Source organism: Nansenia antarctica, assembly GCF_963989245.1.
Source record: "Nansenia antarctica genome assembly, chromosome: 3".
Lineage (NCBI taxonomy): Eukaryota > Metazoa > Chordata > Actinopteri > Argentiniformes > Microstomatidae > Nansenia > Nansenia antarctica.
Window position 1 is genome coordinate 45906743 of NC_137688.1, and position 18179 is coordinate 45924921.

Below are 18179 nucleotides of genomic sequence, written 5' to 3' on the forward strand. Positions count from 1 at the left end.
CTGGACAATACTAGAGCAAGGGTATTCAATGACAGTCCAGAGGGCTACAGCACTGCTGGCGGGCAATAACACCATCTAATCTGACTTGATCAACCTAAATCAACTCTCTGGCCATTTATTCACATTATTTGATCAATAACCCCCAGGTAGAAAAGAAAACCAAAAGTGCTTTGATCATCATGACTAGTCCTGCAATGTAGGCAGTAAGAAAGATGCTGGTTAGGATCTGGTTCTGGTCCACTCTTCACTCCTCTGGCTCCTCTGTGTCGTAGCCTAGCCGGCTGGCAGAGGGGAAGTGAGCCCAAAAGGTTCTGGCTAGGTCGTCGATCTTGTCATAGCCTGCGTGCGAGCGAAGTTCCTCCACCCAGCCGAAGAAGTCAGAGGAGGTCAGCGCCCAGTTGGGCATGCTTCGTTTGGTCCGTGCGTCTGCTGAATACCAATGAGAGCAAGCGAGGCCAGTCAAGAAGGAGCCGTCAGAGTCAAACTGAGAGTTACACCACTATACAAAGACTGGACATGGCACAATATGACATGGACTTTTTTTACTTGAACTCATTCAGCTCCGATGATACACCAACCATGAAAGGTAATTCATTTCACAATGTTTACATTTCTGCCCCAACCCCTGCCCCCAACCCCTTTACAAGCTATGCTTACACTGCATTCTAATATCAAAAAAGTCAATACCTGGTAGAAAACAGCTTGTCTTTGAATTAAACAGAAGCTGTGAGGAGCCCCAGTTGAGCATCTGAGGCTTACAGTTAATTACAGAGTCTGGTCAAGGAGGGGACTCCGGAACTCCCTTAGGCCCTAATTAAGGACCCTGGTTGTTGGGTCATGGGGTCTAGTGCCAAGGCTACACTGAGAAAGCTGTAGTTGCTAGGACAACAGAGTTCCCAACTTAAACATTAGAACCGGAGTGAGGAAGTTAATCCTAATCCATTTTCATTTCTATTTCATGATGCATACTATTTCAATGCAACTGCATCATGGCTATCGAAACACAAGGTCTGTGTTTACTTCCTTAAAAAAGTGCTTCAAATTCTAATGACTAAGACTGTGTGTGTGTGTGTGTGTGTGTGTGTGTGTGTGTGCTTTGATTGATTTCAACCCTTGGTTATTCAGATAGTCTTCCACAAGCTCATGCTCACCTTTGCCTTCATCGCCTGCCCTCTCCTCAGCCGCTGAGTCAACAAGAAAAAAAAGGAATCATTCAAACCATCTGACAGTACTGGAACAGCCCTGTGGGTTTGTTAGTGACTCAAATGGTTTCAGTGCTGTTGAACATATTAGGTTATACTTAAGTCTGCACTATTTTCTACATTGAGGTAAATTAAACTTTCTTGAGTATCTAGGCATGTTCTCTTCTCTCTCTCTCTCTCTCTCTCTCTCTCTCTCTCTCTCTCTCTCTCTCTCTCTCTCTCTCTCTCTCTCTCTCTCTCTCTCTCTCTCTCTCTCTCTGACATGACATAACCCAGGAAACAGTGGGGGTTGCAGACAGAGCGACGGGGGTACAGGGACAGAACCACTGGTAAGTGAAGTACCCCTTTGGTTCCCCTGACATTTTGACACTCACAACCTTTCATTAAAGCTTAGAAGATGAGACGGAGATGTCAGACAAACAGTGAAGATGTCAGTAAGCAAAGACCACAGAAGACAACAGCAGAGGACATGTAGAGCACTCTCAGCCTTGGTCAATACTGTAGAGACTACAGAGGACATGTAGAGCACTCTAAGCCTGGGTCAATACTGTAGAGACTATGGAGGACATGTAGACACTCTCAGCCTTGGTCAATACTGTAGAGACTATGGAGGACATGTAGACACTCTCAGCCTTGGTCAATACTGTAGAGACTATGGAGGACATGTAGAGCACTCTCAGCCTTGGTCAATACTGTAGAGACTATGGAGGACATGTAGACACTCTCAGCCTTGGTCAATACTGTAGAGACTATGGAGGACATGTAGAGCACTCTCAGCCTTGGTCAATACTGTAGAGACTATGGAGGACATGTAGAGCACTCTCAGCCTTGGTCAATACTGTAGAGACTATGGAGGACATGTAGACACTCTCAGCCTTGGTCAATACTGTAGAGACTACAGAGTCAGGCATGGCAGATGTTATACTGCTGCCTGCCTCAAGAAAATGAAAAAGCAGAGTGCCCTGACATTTCTAACCTGTACAACCCACACTAGGGGCTCTTCATCAAAACAATGATATTTCTACTCTATCAAATATCTCGGATGACCCCAAATGTTACTTTTGATATCATGAGAAGGATGTTGTGGCAGTAAGGGTATTACATGGGCCCCACAGAGAATGAGGAGAGCACTTTCTGTACGATTTTGATGAATGTTTTATGAATTTGTTCCCTTATTGCAAATAATTTTGATAAATTATGGACCAGCAGTCACTTAGTAGAGATGTTTTGCATTCAAAACTCAGACAGAATCCAAACACGGGGTCTATGAACTCCTATTGACTCCTTACCAATGCTAAAAGAAATCAACAAAAAACAATGGGCTAGATGGAATTAGTTTAATCTGAAAGCCTTGTTTGTTGTGTTGTTTCATGTTTTTATTTTATTTTCACCATGAATTAGAGAGGATATAGTTTAATATTTACTAAAACAAGCTATGGATAAGATGTTGAGGGATATTTGAACAGACAAACACCTTAGAGACGCATGTAGATCATACAGTGGAATAACATTATCAAAATGTCATTGAATTCCACTACGGTGACATCAAATGGCAAAAAGTATTTCTCAGAAGGTCACATTTCTAACAGATTGACACTTCCTGGTGATTTCTAAGGAACACATTTTGTCCTGGTTCACCACATTTCTGAATACTGCTAGAAACTGCAGACACTCACCACATCAGAGAAATAACAGTCCCATAACGATCATGGGCAGCATCTCAATAGCGTGAAGTGACTTCCCTTCCTTATCTCCTCTCCTTCATCTGCACTGATGTGAAATCCCAGAGTACTGTAATGTACTGTGTGAAGTACTCCACTGTGAAGTACTCCACTTCACACTATTGAGATTCACCAATAGATCAATCCAACACATGGATTTATTGGTTGGTTATGTTTTCTAGACCAAATGCTAACAAGGTAACTCACCTATTATGCAGAAGATACCCAACAGGACCACAGAAAATAGCAGCATGGAGACACACAGACGAGGCATGGCTTCCTTCTGCAGCAGCAGCAGCAGCAGCAGCAGCAGCAGGAGCAGAGGCAAAGATAACACAACCAAAAATGTTTGTTAAATATGAATGTCCCTATACAAATATCAAATACAATTATGATATTTTGAACTAATCATGTAACTATCAAACCCCAGGTGTTCCCCTGCTGATTTGCCAATACCTGGTGATGGTTCCTGGTCCTCTTGCTCCAAGTGTGTGGGTGTATATGTGTGTGTATATGTCCAGCTATACTAACTATAGACCTGGGATGGGATGAGTTGGACATGGAAGTGTTTGATTTTCACATGTTTGCTCCACATATCATACCTTACCTTCGAACCAACCCCCTCTCTCTTTCCGAACTCTCTCTCCACTTTTCACACCTGCAATAGACATGCTAACAGAGTGAAAGGGTTCCTTTGTGGTAATGAGGAGGGAGAAGAGAGCCAGGGAATGTCATCTGTCTGAAAAGTGAATTGAGAGATTCTGGTGAACTTCCATCCAAGTATTGAAAGCAGAAGTGACTTATTTGCTCTGTTATTCTTCAATTCGTTTAATCCCACACAAATGAATTTAGAATCCTTTCATGTAAACTGTTGCTTAATTCTCTCACACAGATCCTAAAATAGACTAACTCTTCTACAATACATCATGGTTTTCCAACCAATATTCAAGATGGATTTTGCCCTGCGGTGCTTCTCTACAACCTAAACTACTATGGAGAGCTATGGGGGGGGTCCACATAACAACTTAACCCTAAGGAGATGGACAGGAGGATCAAATCTCAGCAATGCACAACTGAACACATCTGCACTGAATTTGGATCAAATGTGTATGGGCATTTAGCCCTAGGAGAGTAGACAACATGGCTACCATTGGGGTCATCAGAATCTGTGTTTTTGTCAGCACTGGTGTATAGTTTCTTATACCCTGACAGGCAGAAATATAACACCCTGTGTCAGGACACAGCAGAGGCATTCCTGTTATGACAGAACATCAAGGAAATGGCACTTGAGTCGTTTCCTAAGCAGTTGCATCAGTACGGGCCCTTTCTGTCTGTAGCAAGACTGCCAGCTATTGGCAGAAAGTGAAACTACAGAATTGCAACTCTTGAACATCGCGATGAAAAAAGATGATACACAATGTTTTTATTTTCTGTCAAAACATTAAAGAGGTAATACAATCGGAGGAATAGAATGACACACTACAGCAATGTGATACCAGAAATGCTTCGCTTATTTTGGAAAACTTTTAATTGAACAAAAGTATTTCAACTCTCACCACACTGTTTATGTACAGTAGGTACAGTAGGTACAGTAGGTACCCTTTAGCTGAATCCAAGTTCATATATGCAACATAATATTCATTTTAAATACATACAGCTGAAACAATAATTAAATTAACAGTGCTCAGTAACAATAAGACATATCGTTAAAAAAATACGTTGAAAAATGTTGAACAGACTCATTGGTAAACAGACAGCCAATAAAAAGTCCTCCTGTTATTGAATCGATATTCTCAAACGGCTACATTTCATTCTGTTGAAGAGATTCTGGGAGGAATCAGGGGCACAAATATGAGCAATACATGGAAAGTGGCACATTTGGTTGTACATCCACAGACATTAAACTTATAGTTTACTTAACATTGTTCATTCCACAATACACCACCAGGGGGCGGCTTTTTACCTCTGGCAAACACGGTACAATGTCTCATCATGGTAAAATGTCCCATTCTCCAGAGGTTTCTTTCCGGTAGTAGTATACAGTCTTCTGGAGTACTACATGGCATGAAAGTGACAAGTCATTTGCTAGTGACGTAAAGCAAAAATAACAACTAAGAGATGAGCATACACAAAGAACACAATTAAACTGTTATTTCCTTTTTTCTCCAGATGGGCTTTCGTGATATCAAGTCTCAAGTCTCCAGTGATATTTAACATGTGATGTGTTCGCTTATGCACATAGCAGTTGCACAGGACCTATACACTGGCTGGTTAAAATATAAAGTCCAGTACATGAGTTCTAAACAACCTCTTGTGGACGACTGTCAATCCTGTGAAGAACTTGTATCTCTGAGTGGGCTCATAGCCGAAATCAGGCATATCGGTGATCCCCCTGCAGCAATTCAGCTTTGGAGAGAAATACATTTTCGTCTGTGAAAGAAAGTTGACCTAGAGAATACCACTAGAACTAAACCAGAGACCCTCTCTCGCACACGTGCACGTGCACGTTCAAGGCAAGGTAGGTTTCATTCTAGGAGGTGGGGTTCCTAGTAGTTTCTTAGGGAAGGCGTTTTTTGGAGACAACTTCGAAGATTCACTTGAATCAAGGTATATCATTGAATCAAGGTCTGTGTCATTCTTTAAAAAGAGTGCATGGCTAACAGAAGCGTCATTTAAGCTACAGTGGCCAGCATGGACCATTTGAGTCATTTTATGTGTTGGAGTAGGCCTATTGTCTGTGGAGTTTATGGTAACTCTACTGTATAACTATATGTTTACTCCATGTGCTCATTGGGCATAGACCATGGAACCAACCAGTGAAGATTTCCACTCCTAGTCAGTATCGAGTCCAGTAATAAGGCTTGATGTCGGTCCGGGCCGGGCAAGGACTAGAGTCTAGACGGAGCAGTCAGGTGTGTGGCTGTGAGTGTGTCTGTGTGTGTGTGTGTGTGTGTGTGTGTGTGTGGGTGTGTGGGTGTGTGGGTGTGTCGGAGGACGAGGTCACAGCAGCGGTTTGACCAGGTAGAGTTTGTGGCCGTGCCCACTGGTGAAGATGGGCGCCTTCTTGTAGTGCTCCACCAGGTCGTCCATGGTGCTGAAGCGCCGCTGACCGATGCAGTAGACACCCTCCGCCAGCTGCACCTTGAAGTGCTTGTTCTTCCCCGCCGCCTTCAGAGACACTGAGAAGTCACTGGGCTACGGGGGGGAAGAGAGAGAGAGAGAGAGAGAGAGAGAGAGAGAGAGAGAGAGAGAGAGAGAGTCAGATAATGTATTACTCTAGAGTTTCATTCTATAGCCAGTAGAGGGTGACATGGTTCTTCAGTAAAATCCTCTCATCGGAATCGTTACAGATTATTTGAAAAAGCTGTTACAGTTTAAACATGATTGAACATGACAATACACATGATCTAAGCTACAACCTGAACCTTCAACAATAAATTCTCCCTACACTGTATTGGAGTAAAAATGTTAAAATGTATTGTTGAAAGTCTCGTAGGTCTCATAGTCTCGTTAGCATTTAATGCTCTTTTGCCAACGAGACTACTAGACCAATGAAACTAAATAAAAAACAGCAAAATCATATAAATAAATAAATAAGTTACCTAATCCATGCCGAGTCTGTTCTACATTCACCCACCATACTCCACTCATCCATCTAGACTCACACTCACCGAGGACTCACTGTCTCGGATCAGAAAGTCTCCTTCCGCCCCTCTCTCGTTTAGCGCACACTCTGCTTGATGCCGCGGCACGCTGCCGTAGTACCAGTCCTTGCCAGCGAACTTGCCTGTGCGGGCAGGCCCCGTGTAGCTGATCTGAGGTGAGTGGGGGGTGGCAAGGTTGGGTGCCGGCCCGTCACTGAGGACCACCACGTAGTTCTTTGGCACGAGGCCCACCTGGCAACGGGCGTTCTGGCAACGCCACCACTCTGGATCGTTCTCTGGCTTCTCCAGAACCTCCATCACCTCGCCCTTCTCAAAGTTCAGCTCCTCGTCCGTCACCGAGCTGAAGGGGTACAGGGTCTGGACCGTATGGAGTGCCCTGGAAGGCGATTGGCCGTTGAGCACTACCGCCATCGCCCCTAACCCCACCGTTGGTCCAGACACCGGGTAGCCACCACCTCCTCCTCGTGACGGGTCTCCTGATGCCGCCTCCTCTTCACCCTCCTCCAGAACGTAGTTAGAGGGGAACCAGCCCACCTGACCCCCCGAGCTGCCCCGCCACCAGCCGTCGCTGCACTTCTCCATGACTGTGACCCTTGACCCCTTCACCAGGGTCAACTCATCCTCGCGCTCTGCTGCATAGGCAAACTTTACCAATGCCGGCACGCTGAGGTCATAGATGCGCTCGGCCCCGCCTCCACTGCTACCATTGGATGAGAATTCTGCGTCCATGCTGGGCGTGGGCGAGGCATCGCGGGCACTTGTCTTCCTTTTTGTCCTCCCCAGACCTGTGAGAGGGAGTGGAGATATAGAAGAAAACTGAGTAAAACAAATCAAACTAAATAAACCCTTCAAGAAGCATTGGTGGCATATCATCTCACCCCCTTTGTTGAACATCATACCTAAGCTTAATTCATGTCAGAATCTAAAACAGTTTACTGAGAATAACTCTCAAAAGTCACACCAAAAACTGTGTAGCACTTAAGCACTAAATATGAAGAAAAAAAAGTGGTCATTAAGATTGAGTAGATGCCAAAATCTGATCTCATTAGAACAGCTGGCATTTGCAGGAATTCTGTCAGAGGGCAGTTGGAGGTGAGGAGGAGGGGATTCTCTCTGAGGCAGTGAGAACATCAACACTTCAGAGGGAGCGGGGATGGGATGGAGGGAGCCTAATTAGTGTGGGAAACTGGAGGAGAGAGGCCAGAAGTGTTTGGGTGTTGATTAGCAATGCAAATGTCCTCACTGCGACCACCAAGCATTGGCTGTTGTTGATAACATGGGAGGGAAGCACGGATCAGATGACACTTTGGCAATGGATGCAGCGTGTGGAGGATCTGGCTGCCTCGCTGGAAAACCTCAGCCTTTGACCCTCTTTCCATAACCGCCCCTGAAGCAGTCCTCCACTGTAAACCCCCATAAATTCCCTCCTTCACTTCGACTCCTTTTCTCTCTCCCTCCTTCCCTCCATCGATCCCTCCCTCCCTGTCTCTCTTTCCCACAGTCTTTCTCCCTCCCTCAAACATCTAAGAAACACTAAGTATAACAGGACCCATAACTAACAGAAGGTCCTCGACATGGCAAAAAATCATGAGGAAGTCAACATAAAAAAGCACATTCAAAGCACAAGCAGAAAGGAAGAGGATGACTAAACTCTCAATTACTGTCAGAGCGAGAACCTTGCAGCATCGGTAAGGAATATCTGAAAAAGGTCACAGGCAACACATATTATTCTCCTCTTTCCCTTCCCCCCTCTTCCTTCTCCCCCATCCCCCTCTCAAGCATAAAACAAGCCTGGTTTCTGACCTCCCTGTGTGTTCTTGAAGCTTGACTGCCCTTTTGCTCTGGCGGTGTATGTAACTAACTAACAGGGGAGCAGGACTTTGCGTGTGTACGTCAGCTATGGTGCTCAGGTACGGTATTAAGAGACATTCAAAAGCACGCTTGCGTGAGATGGGCTGCGCACACTTGCTTTCAACAAGCACGACCCACATAATACTGTATTATAATAAAAGTATGTTCATAGGGACACTAAATGTAGACCTCAAACTGACTAATACACATTCTGTACCAATATGACATGATTGTCCATGCATATCATAGGCTATATACAAGCATAAATGCATGAGGGATAAGCTTGTCATGTAGCCTATAAACAATTTAAACTAATAATTTAGTGCTTGCTTAAATATCAAACAGATATTGCCAAAATATTAATACAGCCGTAAAGCATCAGCCATATATACAGTACTGGAGGTGTCTTTATTTTTTTTGCAAAGCTGAGGGCCAAATTCAAGAGTCATTGTATCCCAAATTCAAGAGTCATTGTATCCCATGTGGATGGTGGGGGGGGGTAATCAAGACAAGACAATATCACAATAACATGGCAGCAGTGACGGGAATAAATATAGGAAGGATCAAGTCCAAGTGGGCAGTTGGTTGGTTCTGAGCAGCTAGGCAGCTATATCTGGTGGTTCAACAGCCTGACGGTCGTGAGGTAGAAGCTATTCAGGAGCCTATTGTTCTTGGACTCGGTACCGATCTGCTAGCCTGTCTACAAGACCACAATTGGGTGAACAGACTGTGGCTAGAGTGGCTTGAGTTTCTGATGATTTTCCAGGTTTCCCCAGGCAGTGTCTAGTCCCGGAGGAAGGGGTGCCTGGCCTGGACAACGCACTGTGCAGTCTTCACCATCCTCCATACGGTCCTGGGTGTTGCAGCTTGCATACCGGACACTAGTGATGCAGCTGGTCAGGATGCTCTCGGTGGTGCATCTATAGAAGTTGGTGAGGATCTGAGTGGGCATGGCAAATATTCTCAACGCGCCTTTTCTAGATGACTGTGCAGATGTGGTGGCTCCTTCTGGGGTTGTTGGTGATGTTCACACCGAGGAACATGAAACTACTGACCCCCTCCACTTCAACCCTGTCAATGTGAATGGGGGGTGTGTTCCTTCTCTGACTTCCTGAAATCCACAATTATATTTTTAGTCTCACATACACACACACACTTATGAAAAGCATACTCTTTCACTCGAACACATGCACACTCCCACACACGCTTATTAAAAACATACAGTACTTTCTCACACAAACACACACACTCAGAAATCTCAGCTCTGACAGCTGATCCAAGACATTCACACGTGTTCGTCTGTAGGCAACAACAAACATGCTACATCCTACCCTCTGCATTCTACGGTGTGGTATATTTTTACACACACACGTGGTATATTTTTACACACACACATAGACCTGTGTATAGAACCTGTAGACGTCTGTCTTATTGCACACACATTCATAGACCTGTATAGTTCTGTAAGGATTCTACTAACAAGGGGGGTTTTATGAATTAGCGGGAAAAAAGATGGCCTCCCTTCCTGGAACCTGCCCCCTGCCCTTTGACCTGAGTGATACTGTCTGTAACCTATCCCCCTTTGCACACCTTTGCTGTCCTTTGTAAGGTGATAGGACTGTATAGGTGCCTTGTCATAGACTTGTATTAGCATATCATTGGGGGTATATGTGTCAGCTAAAGACATCTCTTTCTCTTTCCAACCCGGCTGACCATCGATGACATCAGAGAGGAATGCTGTAACCTGTATGTAACTTTGATTGAATAAATAGTCTATAACTCAGAAGCTTTACTTGTGATCTATTTCAACCAAGTACCTATCAAAATATCCTACAACGGCAACCACAACATCAAATGACATACTCTCCCCACTAAGAAAAGCCTTGATAGTGATAAAGCACTAATTAGAAAACAGTCAGAAAACATAGGATGGCCTAGTTTTAGAGCTACAAGTAGTTTGAGGCAGGTAGGTTTAACTGGCAGTGTTCAATGTTGTCCGTTTGTTTGGACTGAGAGATAAGGTGTCAGAAATATTTGTTGAAATTGAAAACAGGATCAGTTAGGGGTAAGTAAGGACATTTTGAGAGGTTGTCTATGATGTCTCCTTTTCCTGACATGGACAAATGGACAGAAAGACAGTAAAGACTGGTAGGCTAAGTGGTAACATGTTTCATTACAGCCTGGGTTTATCATTATCAAAAATGTAAAAATAAGTTTACAGGGGGCAGAATCTAGTGGGGGAACAGAATTAAGACAATGCAGGATCATTTTGACCTGCTTGTAAGGTTTGTGGGCAAGAAAACCAGCCAACCTTTCTGCATTATCAAAGCTTAACGGGTCTCCAGTCATCAACTAACCCAATGGGCCATCTCAGTCCACACACACACAAACGGCTGGCTCAGCAATGCTAAATGCTAATGCTATCTATTTACGCTGAGCAGGGAGAAAAAGGCTATTTCCCTCCACCTCAAGTTAAAGTGTGGCCAGTGTACAATAATGAGACAACTGTACAGTCAAACACAATGGAAACAGTGTAAATAATGTACACTAATGTCATAGCATTGACATTTAAAAATCACAAAAGATAAATTGCTGATACAATTTCAATAATAATAATAATAATAATAATAATTTATTATTATTATTATTATTATTATTATTATTATTATAACAATGACAGTTATTCTCTGTCTGTCTCTGTCTCTCTGTGGTGTAGTCTCTCTCTCTCTCTCTCTCTCCTTAATGTGTGCTGAGAGACCAATTAATCACACACTCACTGACAGGAGTTTCATTTGATTCCATTTTCATAGGCCTTATTGATTTTTCCAAGGCCTCTGTCTGAAATTGAATTCCAACAGAAGGAGGAGGTATGTACCTAAGCCATAAGTACTGGACAGTTTTGCTGGAAAGTCATCTCAAAATGTTTCTTTTCTGGATGACGGTTGGGCTGGGTGCATTTTCCTAGCATTCAGTTAGGTGGATGGAGAGTGGGAAGGAGGGAAAGAGGGAAGGATAAAGAGATTGACTGAAAAGAGAGAGGATGAATCGCTTCTCTCCCTGACGATGCTCTTATCGAGAAGATCTGGGGCTATGCCTCTCCATATCTATTCATCGCTTTCCACCACTTGTCAAAACAAGCCTGAGTCTGTCTCATCTGTCAATTCGGCAATTTCCCTGTTCTACTCCCCATGGATCACCCACCACAGACTCAATGCACTTGACAACAACGTTCTTCCATCTGATTGAAGACTGCAGCAGTATCGGTCATGGAGCTTAGAGAATTAGTTCTCATGATTGTCAAGTTGCATTTCACAAGTTATTTTTTACACAACCACCAAAGTAGGTTACTGCCATACTGATGAAATAGCCTAATAAACACACAGCAAATTCTGGTTTTAGTTGTTTTGAAGGTTACTTTTGGCAATGTGCCAACTATTTCATTAACATGAACGTGATACATTTAGTTTCACCCTGGTACAGGGTCATTCCTCAGTAGTAGAGGGAACAGAGCCAACTTTAGACAGGCAGAACATTATACAGACATGGAGAAATGAGACAAAGTTTGACACCTATCAGAAAAGACGAAAACGGAAATGGGGGCAATCAGAGATGTGAGATGGATGTGGTAGGTGTGGTGTGTGTGGTGTGTGTGTGTGTGGCTTAGAGATAGTAGGCACTTGAAAAGACATGTAAACTTGATGGTAGTTGAGTATCAGGAGTGCACATAGAACACAAACAACCACAGCCCCACCACTCAATAACTATTTCAAGTATGCTTGAGTGACCTACTTACTCTGCTAAAAACGTTTTGGTATCTTTGTGCTGGCTATTCCTACTAAAAGCGAGGGATTTGGCTAGACTGGGTAGAATCTAGTTGGACGCGTGAACTCAACACAGACGACCTATGTATAATGGCAAAATGATTTATTCTAATAAGAATAATACAAACTACAACAAACAAAAGCTGTGAGTATGGCTACACGGTCAAAAACTGTGTGCCCATCCCAGTCTGCAATCACCTGCACCTGTCCTGGTGAACTCACCTAAATGCTTTCCTGCACCCATACTCCACCCAGTGTTCACAAATAAGTATTACAACCGAGATGAACAAATAATCCATCCATACACAATACGTAATGGCTGCAACAAACTCAACTAGAGATTTTGCCCTTGTTTTGGTATCTCAATTAGAGATGTTGGCCTTGTTATGGTCTCTCAATAACCCTAACCCTACAACAAAGACTGCCAGTGGCGGGGTAAATGTAGAGTCCCCCCCAAACTGGGTGGTAGTCTGGAGGATATTCCATAGCAGTTCCTAATCAATGTTTGCATCAATAGGAAACAGTGTGTCACTGTTAGTAGACGACACCCCAGGTCAGTCACAATGTAGAGCAAAGCGGAATAGCTGAGAGGATGTTTTTCCACTTTGGTTTGCATGAATAGGTTAACTGTAAAAACATGAAAGCCTATTCTGTGTACTTTCTGTTACTTTCCAGCACTATATAGCAAAGTAGCCAGTCATGTTACAAAAGCACTGTTGACTAAAGGAAAGCTTGAACTTTCTAATTCTATGTCATTGCAAGTTGGATGTTGTAATGCAGTTATGCATTCCAATGACAAAGAGTGATGGATCTTGAACGGGGGGACTCTATAACAAAGATTGTTTCGTCCTTTGGATGAGAAGTTAAACCGAGGTCCCGACTCCCAAATCGATCCCATGACACTTATCGCAAGAGTAGGTGTGTTAATGCCAGTGCCCTGGATAAATTCCCAATCTGGCCCTCATACTATCATGGCCACCTAATCATCCCCTGCTTTCAATTGTCTCAGTTATCCCCTCTCCTTTCACTTGCAACTCTTCCCCTGGTTGTTGCTCCAAAAGAGAACATGTTTCCAGTCAATTTACCTGGTAAAATAAGGTATAAATAAATCAAATGTGAGCACCTTTGACTTTGACACCCCACAAGGAGTGGAGATAAACAACAAGATGGAGGGAAAGAGGAGGGTGGCATGAACATTTTCAGAAGTCATTCACCACGGCAGTTTAAAATCCCAGATCAAACCATCAAGGGTTACTGACAGACTGGGATAGGATTGACTGAAATCAACTTTGTCTAAAACCTCTCGATTAGCATCCGATGTTAGCATAGCAACCGTTCGGCTGATCCTCAATACCCCAGCTCTCCACTTGATAGCCTACCAGATTAATATAACCAGTAGCTTTAACAAACATGTCCTTCACTTCCCCACAGCATGGGGAACCCATATCAGACACACATCTGACAGAGGTTAAATATCGATCAGCCAGCCACCGGCTTAAAGCCAACCAAAAATCAATTATGCGTCATGCCATTTCTTGACCTGGTGACACATCATTGGCTTATTAATGTGTGTGCATGAACGTCGCCTATGAGCCGTCCACTTTACAATTCCCATCTCCTCTGCATCTATGGAAGCATCAGCCATAATGAAATCTTGAAAGATGGGTATAGAGTGCAGTTTAGACAGTACATTTTCACATTTCACACTCCACACCTGGGGAAGTAGGCAGTTGAAGTCAGACCCGGGCAGGTGTGGCGATGAAAAAAAGCTTAAAGCTGGCTTCAGACTGTGCGATTTTGGGGTGTCCCAGACTAAAGATCACCAGTCGTGGCAATATCTGTGGTCGTGGGTCCAAAACGGTGGTCCTACGTCGTACTGTGTGTGGTTCAAAGATGACTGATGTTACGGTCTTGTGACCAAAGATAGCCTGTGACAAATATCTGACAGTGTCAGAAATGTTGGATGAGCGTCTCACAATGTGAATGCTGCTATGACCTATGTCAACTAACCAACGAATAGAAATGCAGAATGGAAGAGCGACAACACAGGCGCTAAACTCAAATGCAAGTTGGCCCCTTTTCCCTAGCCACGGCCTTGTCCACATGTTTCTCTTTCTCCTCCTTTTTTTTGGCCTTTTCCATGCACATGAATGCCACTATTGCAAGTGCACGCTTCTTGCTAGGCTCCAATTCATCAGAGCAATTGCACGTCATCTCCCTGTCATCAGAATGATCACGCCCCTTTTTGGGCGATAGAAGTGTAGAAGTTTGACTGGCGGTCAATGGGAATTTCTGGTCTTCGCTACTTTAATCCGATAAAATAAGAAAACCGTAGTGCTTTTTAGATATTAGGAGCCCAAATCCGATGGCCAGTTAGGCAAACTATTATATAGTGTCGTTGCCGATCAATGATCGACGTCGTTATATAGAGAAAATTAATGAAATAGGGGTTGATTCATCAGATCAGTCATACGTCATCTCCCTGTCATCAGGGATTTGTAGTTCTTGGGTCAGGTGGTTCATCCACATGGATGGAGGCAGACTGAAAGGACACACATTCATTGCCTATTTCATAAATGTTCTCCATATAACGACGTCGATCATTGATCGGCAATGACACTATATAATAGTTTGCCTAACTGGCCATCGGATTTGTGCTCCTAATATCTAAAAAGCACTACGGTTTTCTTATTTTATCGGATTAAAGTAGCAAAGACCAGAAATTCCCATTGACCGCCAGTCAAACTTCTACTCTTCTATCACCCAAAAAGGGGCGTGGACATTACGGGAGGGGAAAGTACCCGGATGCGTTGCTCTGATGAATTGCTTATGTTTATCTCTGCTGCCATGGGAGCCGGACGCACGCTGATTACGTTTAATGATGACGCTGATGACGTAGCCTACGATTCAAGTTTGTGGCTCGTCGCACAGATCAAATTGATGGTTATACCCAAGATTATTAGTTCCATGTTGCACAGTGTGGCTTTTAATAAACTTATAAGATCGCAAAAATGTCACAGTGTGTAGTGTTAAGACATCAGTTGGGCCTTTAGCCTGAGACTTTTACTGCCACATTGAATAATGAAATGCTAATTTAATGCTTTAATGACAAATCGATTTTCATGTTTGTCATTTTATTTCCTTGCTGTGATTGTATGAAAAGAAAACTCATATTCAATATACCATTGAATACTTTTCCATACTCTGATAAGTACGCAATCCTGGTACCGTAAGTAGCCATGTCATGCGATCGCAACAAGGAAATTAAATGACTTGAATTGATTTCATTTTTCAATGTGCAGTGTTGTACCAGATAGTATTATGAAACTTAAAAGTCAAACAGACTTTCTTTGCTTTTTTCTTTTTCAATTTGGCAGGCATTATGTATACTCAATCATGAAATTGATAATGCAATACAGAGTTTTTAATTAAAATGTTCATTGTGTCACAAACAATGCATAGACATTTGGGGAAATAAATTGCAGACATGATATTGATTAATCATTTGCCACTTTGAATGTAAGATTTCATTATGGCAGGTACGGTATATGCTTCCATATTTAAATGAATTTATTTGCGAAAGATAGGATAGAGACAAGCTACCCTTTGTTCTTGTTATCCATCATCAGTAATGACATTTTTCCTAAATTTCATTGTTTGGTACCTGTACTGTAGCAATGACAATAAAGTCCATTCATTCATCATTCAAATGTTTCATGACGTTCATGGGTCAGTTGTTCAGTAATGGTGTATACTAGAGCAGATACATTGGACAAGTGAACAGTATTCAGGCACAGTTAGCGCCAGGGGGCACAGCCTGTCTATTGACATGTGTTTGGTTGTGTGAGGAATGGTGGTTATTCTCTCTCTACCTCCCTCTCTCACTGTCTCTCCCATCTCAGTTTAAGATGCATGACTGATCAACTCTAGTGCTGAGTGCTTGTCTATTGTCTATTGAGAAATTTGACAACTAAGCTCTGCAAATGCTTAATGCAGATTGTCATGTCTGGTTAGCCTATTCCTGTCTTTCGGCAAATGCTTGTTGAGGCTATTGAATCAGTATTGTGTATTTCAGAATCCTGTGCCCTATCATTTTCTATTAAATCAACAGGAGGAAGTCAAATTCTCAGCTCAGCACTTGGGCAATGACTCTAAAGTACTACCAAACTAACAAGGCAGCATGAGTGAAGCATGTGTTTTTTCTACAAGCACCTCGGCCCTCCAGTGTTTCTGAGCCACTGATAAAGTGAAGTGAAGTGAAAGTGAAGTGAAACTTTATTTATATAGCGCCTTTCGTACATGAATGCAACTCAAAGCACTTTACAATAGAAACAATGATTGAAAACAAGATTACAGAAAGAGGGGGAGATGGGGGGGAGGGGACACGAGACAGTAGGGGAGGGGTGGGGGAGGGGAGGGGAGGGAGGGGTTACATCTTTGCTTACACTAAACAAGCATACATGTCAATAACACAAATAATAACTTGTATAACCATCTACTTTGCTTACACTACATCAAGCTTACACTAAATAAGCATACATGTCACTAATAATAACACCACATTACTGCCTTGTATAACAAATGGTGTGTCTAATCTAATCGGCGCACTGTGCTGCCACTGTGGGGGGGGGGGTCCTGTATATGGTCCTTGACGGAAGTCACGATAAAGCCAAAAACCACCGTAGTACGACCTGAGGCATGAGTAAGGAGGGGTGCTGCTGATCCAACATGAGACATGGGAATGGGAGAGTCCCAGCAGAAAGGGAATCAGTTCCCTAGCCAGGCTTTGAGCATTGCACTTTCACAGCTCATTACCCCGGCCACTGACCTGGACAAGGTGATTCAATGATGGAAATTCTCCCGATTGACAAACATTTCACCATGTCTGTAATTACCTTATAAATATCTCCTCTACATTCACAGAATACTTAAGATACATCAACATCCTTGAAAAAACACTGTTTTAACCAGAGTGTGTGAGGCAGTCAAGCATTTCCAGAGCAATTTCTCTGCATTAATAAAATGATGAGGTGAGCCTCCTCTGTGTTCACTTAGAAAAAGAGCAGGGAGAGAGACTTCGACAGTACACCTGGAGTTACTTACCAAGCGTGTCTTTGAGGTTCTTCACCAGGGAGCCCTTCTTCAGGCTGTTCTTGCGCTCCACATAGTTGGAGGGCACATAGCCCGTGAGGTTGGCGGCATTGCGCACCCTCCACCAGGTCTTGGAGTCGTCCAGGAGATAGAGCCGCTCGTTTTTCCGGATGTCAAGTTCCTGGTCCTGCTGTGCCGTGTAATCCCACTTGGCTATAACAATCACCTCCTCTGTCATTTTTCATGGAGTCCCCCTGAAACAGGAGGCAGAGAGGGAAGACCATGGGCCTCATTTATAAAGCTTTGCGTAGAACTGGCGTAAAAAGCTTGCGTACGTAGACAAGCAAGAGCGCTTACGCTTTTCTTTTAGATTAGATTCAACCTTATTGTCATTGATAGAGTACTAAGTACTAACGAAATGCTAGTACTAAGTACTAAGACAACAAAATGCAGTTCATCATATAACCAGCATTGTGCAAAAGCCAAGAATGTTTCAAGTTTATTGTTACGTCACATTAAACGAGTGTAAGAGAGTAAAATTCTATTAGGCATTGGTTTCTGACATTGCAGCACAAGACATAAGGCAATAGAAATAATACAAGATAAAGGTGACAATATTACAGGTAAGACAGTACACGCTAGTGGTGCAACTAGTAATAATAGATAGTTAAGTAATAAAGTGGCTGTGCGTCAAGTTTTTTTTTTTTACATGGGGTATGCTTGGGGATGATAGTCGGTTGTCTACAGCGAGCTTGTAGGAGGATGAGCCATGTATGGATCATCATCTTCAATGTATGGACATTGTATGGTGTATCACTGGACTTATTG

The 18179-nt window shown here is 43.2% G+C and overlaps 2 protein-coding genes across 2 annotated transcripts; both read right to left on the reverse strand.

Moving 5' to 3' along the window:
- Window positions 1-244: 244 nt before the first annotated feature.
- On the reverse strand, window positions 245-3197 carry otos2 (otospiralin 2; the record flags this gene model as incomplete). Its single annotated transcript, XM_080526779.1, has 3 exons — window positions 245-429; window positions 1152-1184; window positions 3131-3197. The coding sequence occupies 3 exons, from the start codon at window positions 3195-3197 to the stop codon at window positions 245-247; spliced, it is 285 nt and encodes a 94-aa protein (XP_080382905.1).
- Window positions 3198-5923: 2726 nt separating this feature from the next.
- nck2b (NCK adaptor protein 2b) lies at window positions 5924-17589 on the reverse strand (the record flags this gene model as incomplete). The annotated part of the gene is made up of 3 exons (XM_080527739.1): window positions 5924-6118; window positions 6595-7373; window positions 17364-17589. The coding sequence occupies 3 exons, from the start codon at window positions 17587-17589 to the stop codon at window positions 5924-5926; spliced, it is 1200 nt and encodes a 399-aa protein (XP_080383865.1).
- Window positions 17590-18179: the final 590 nt, after the last annotated feature.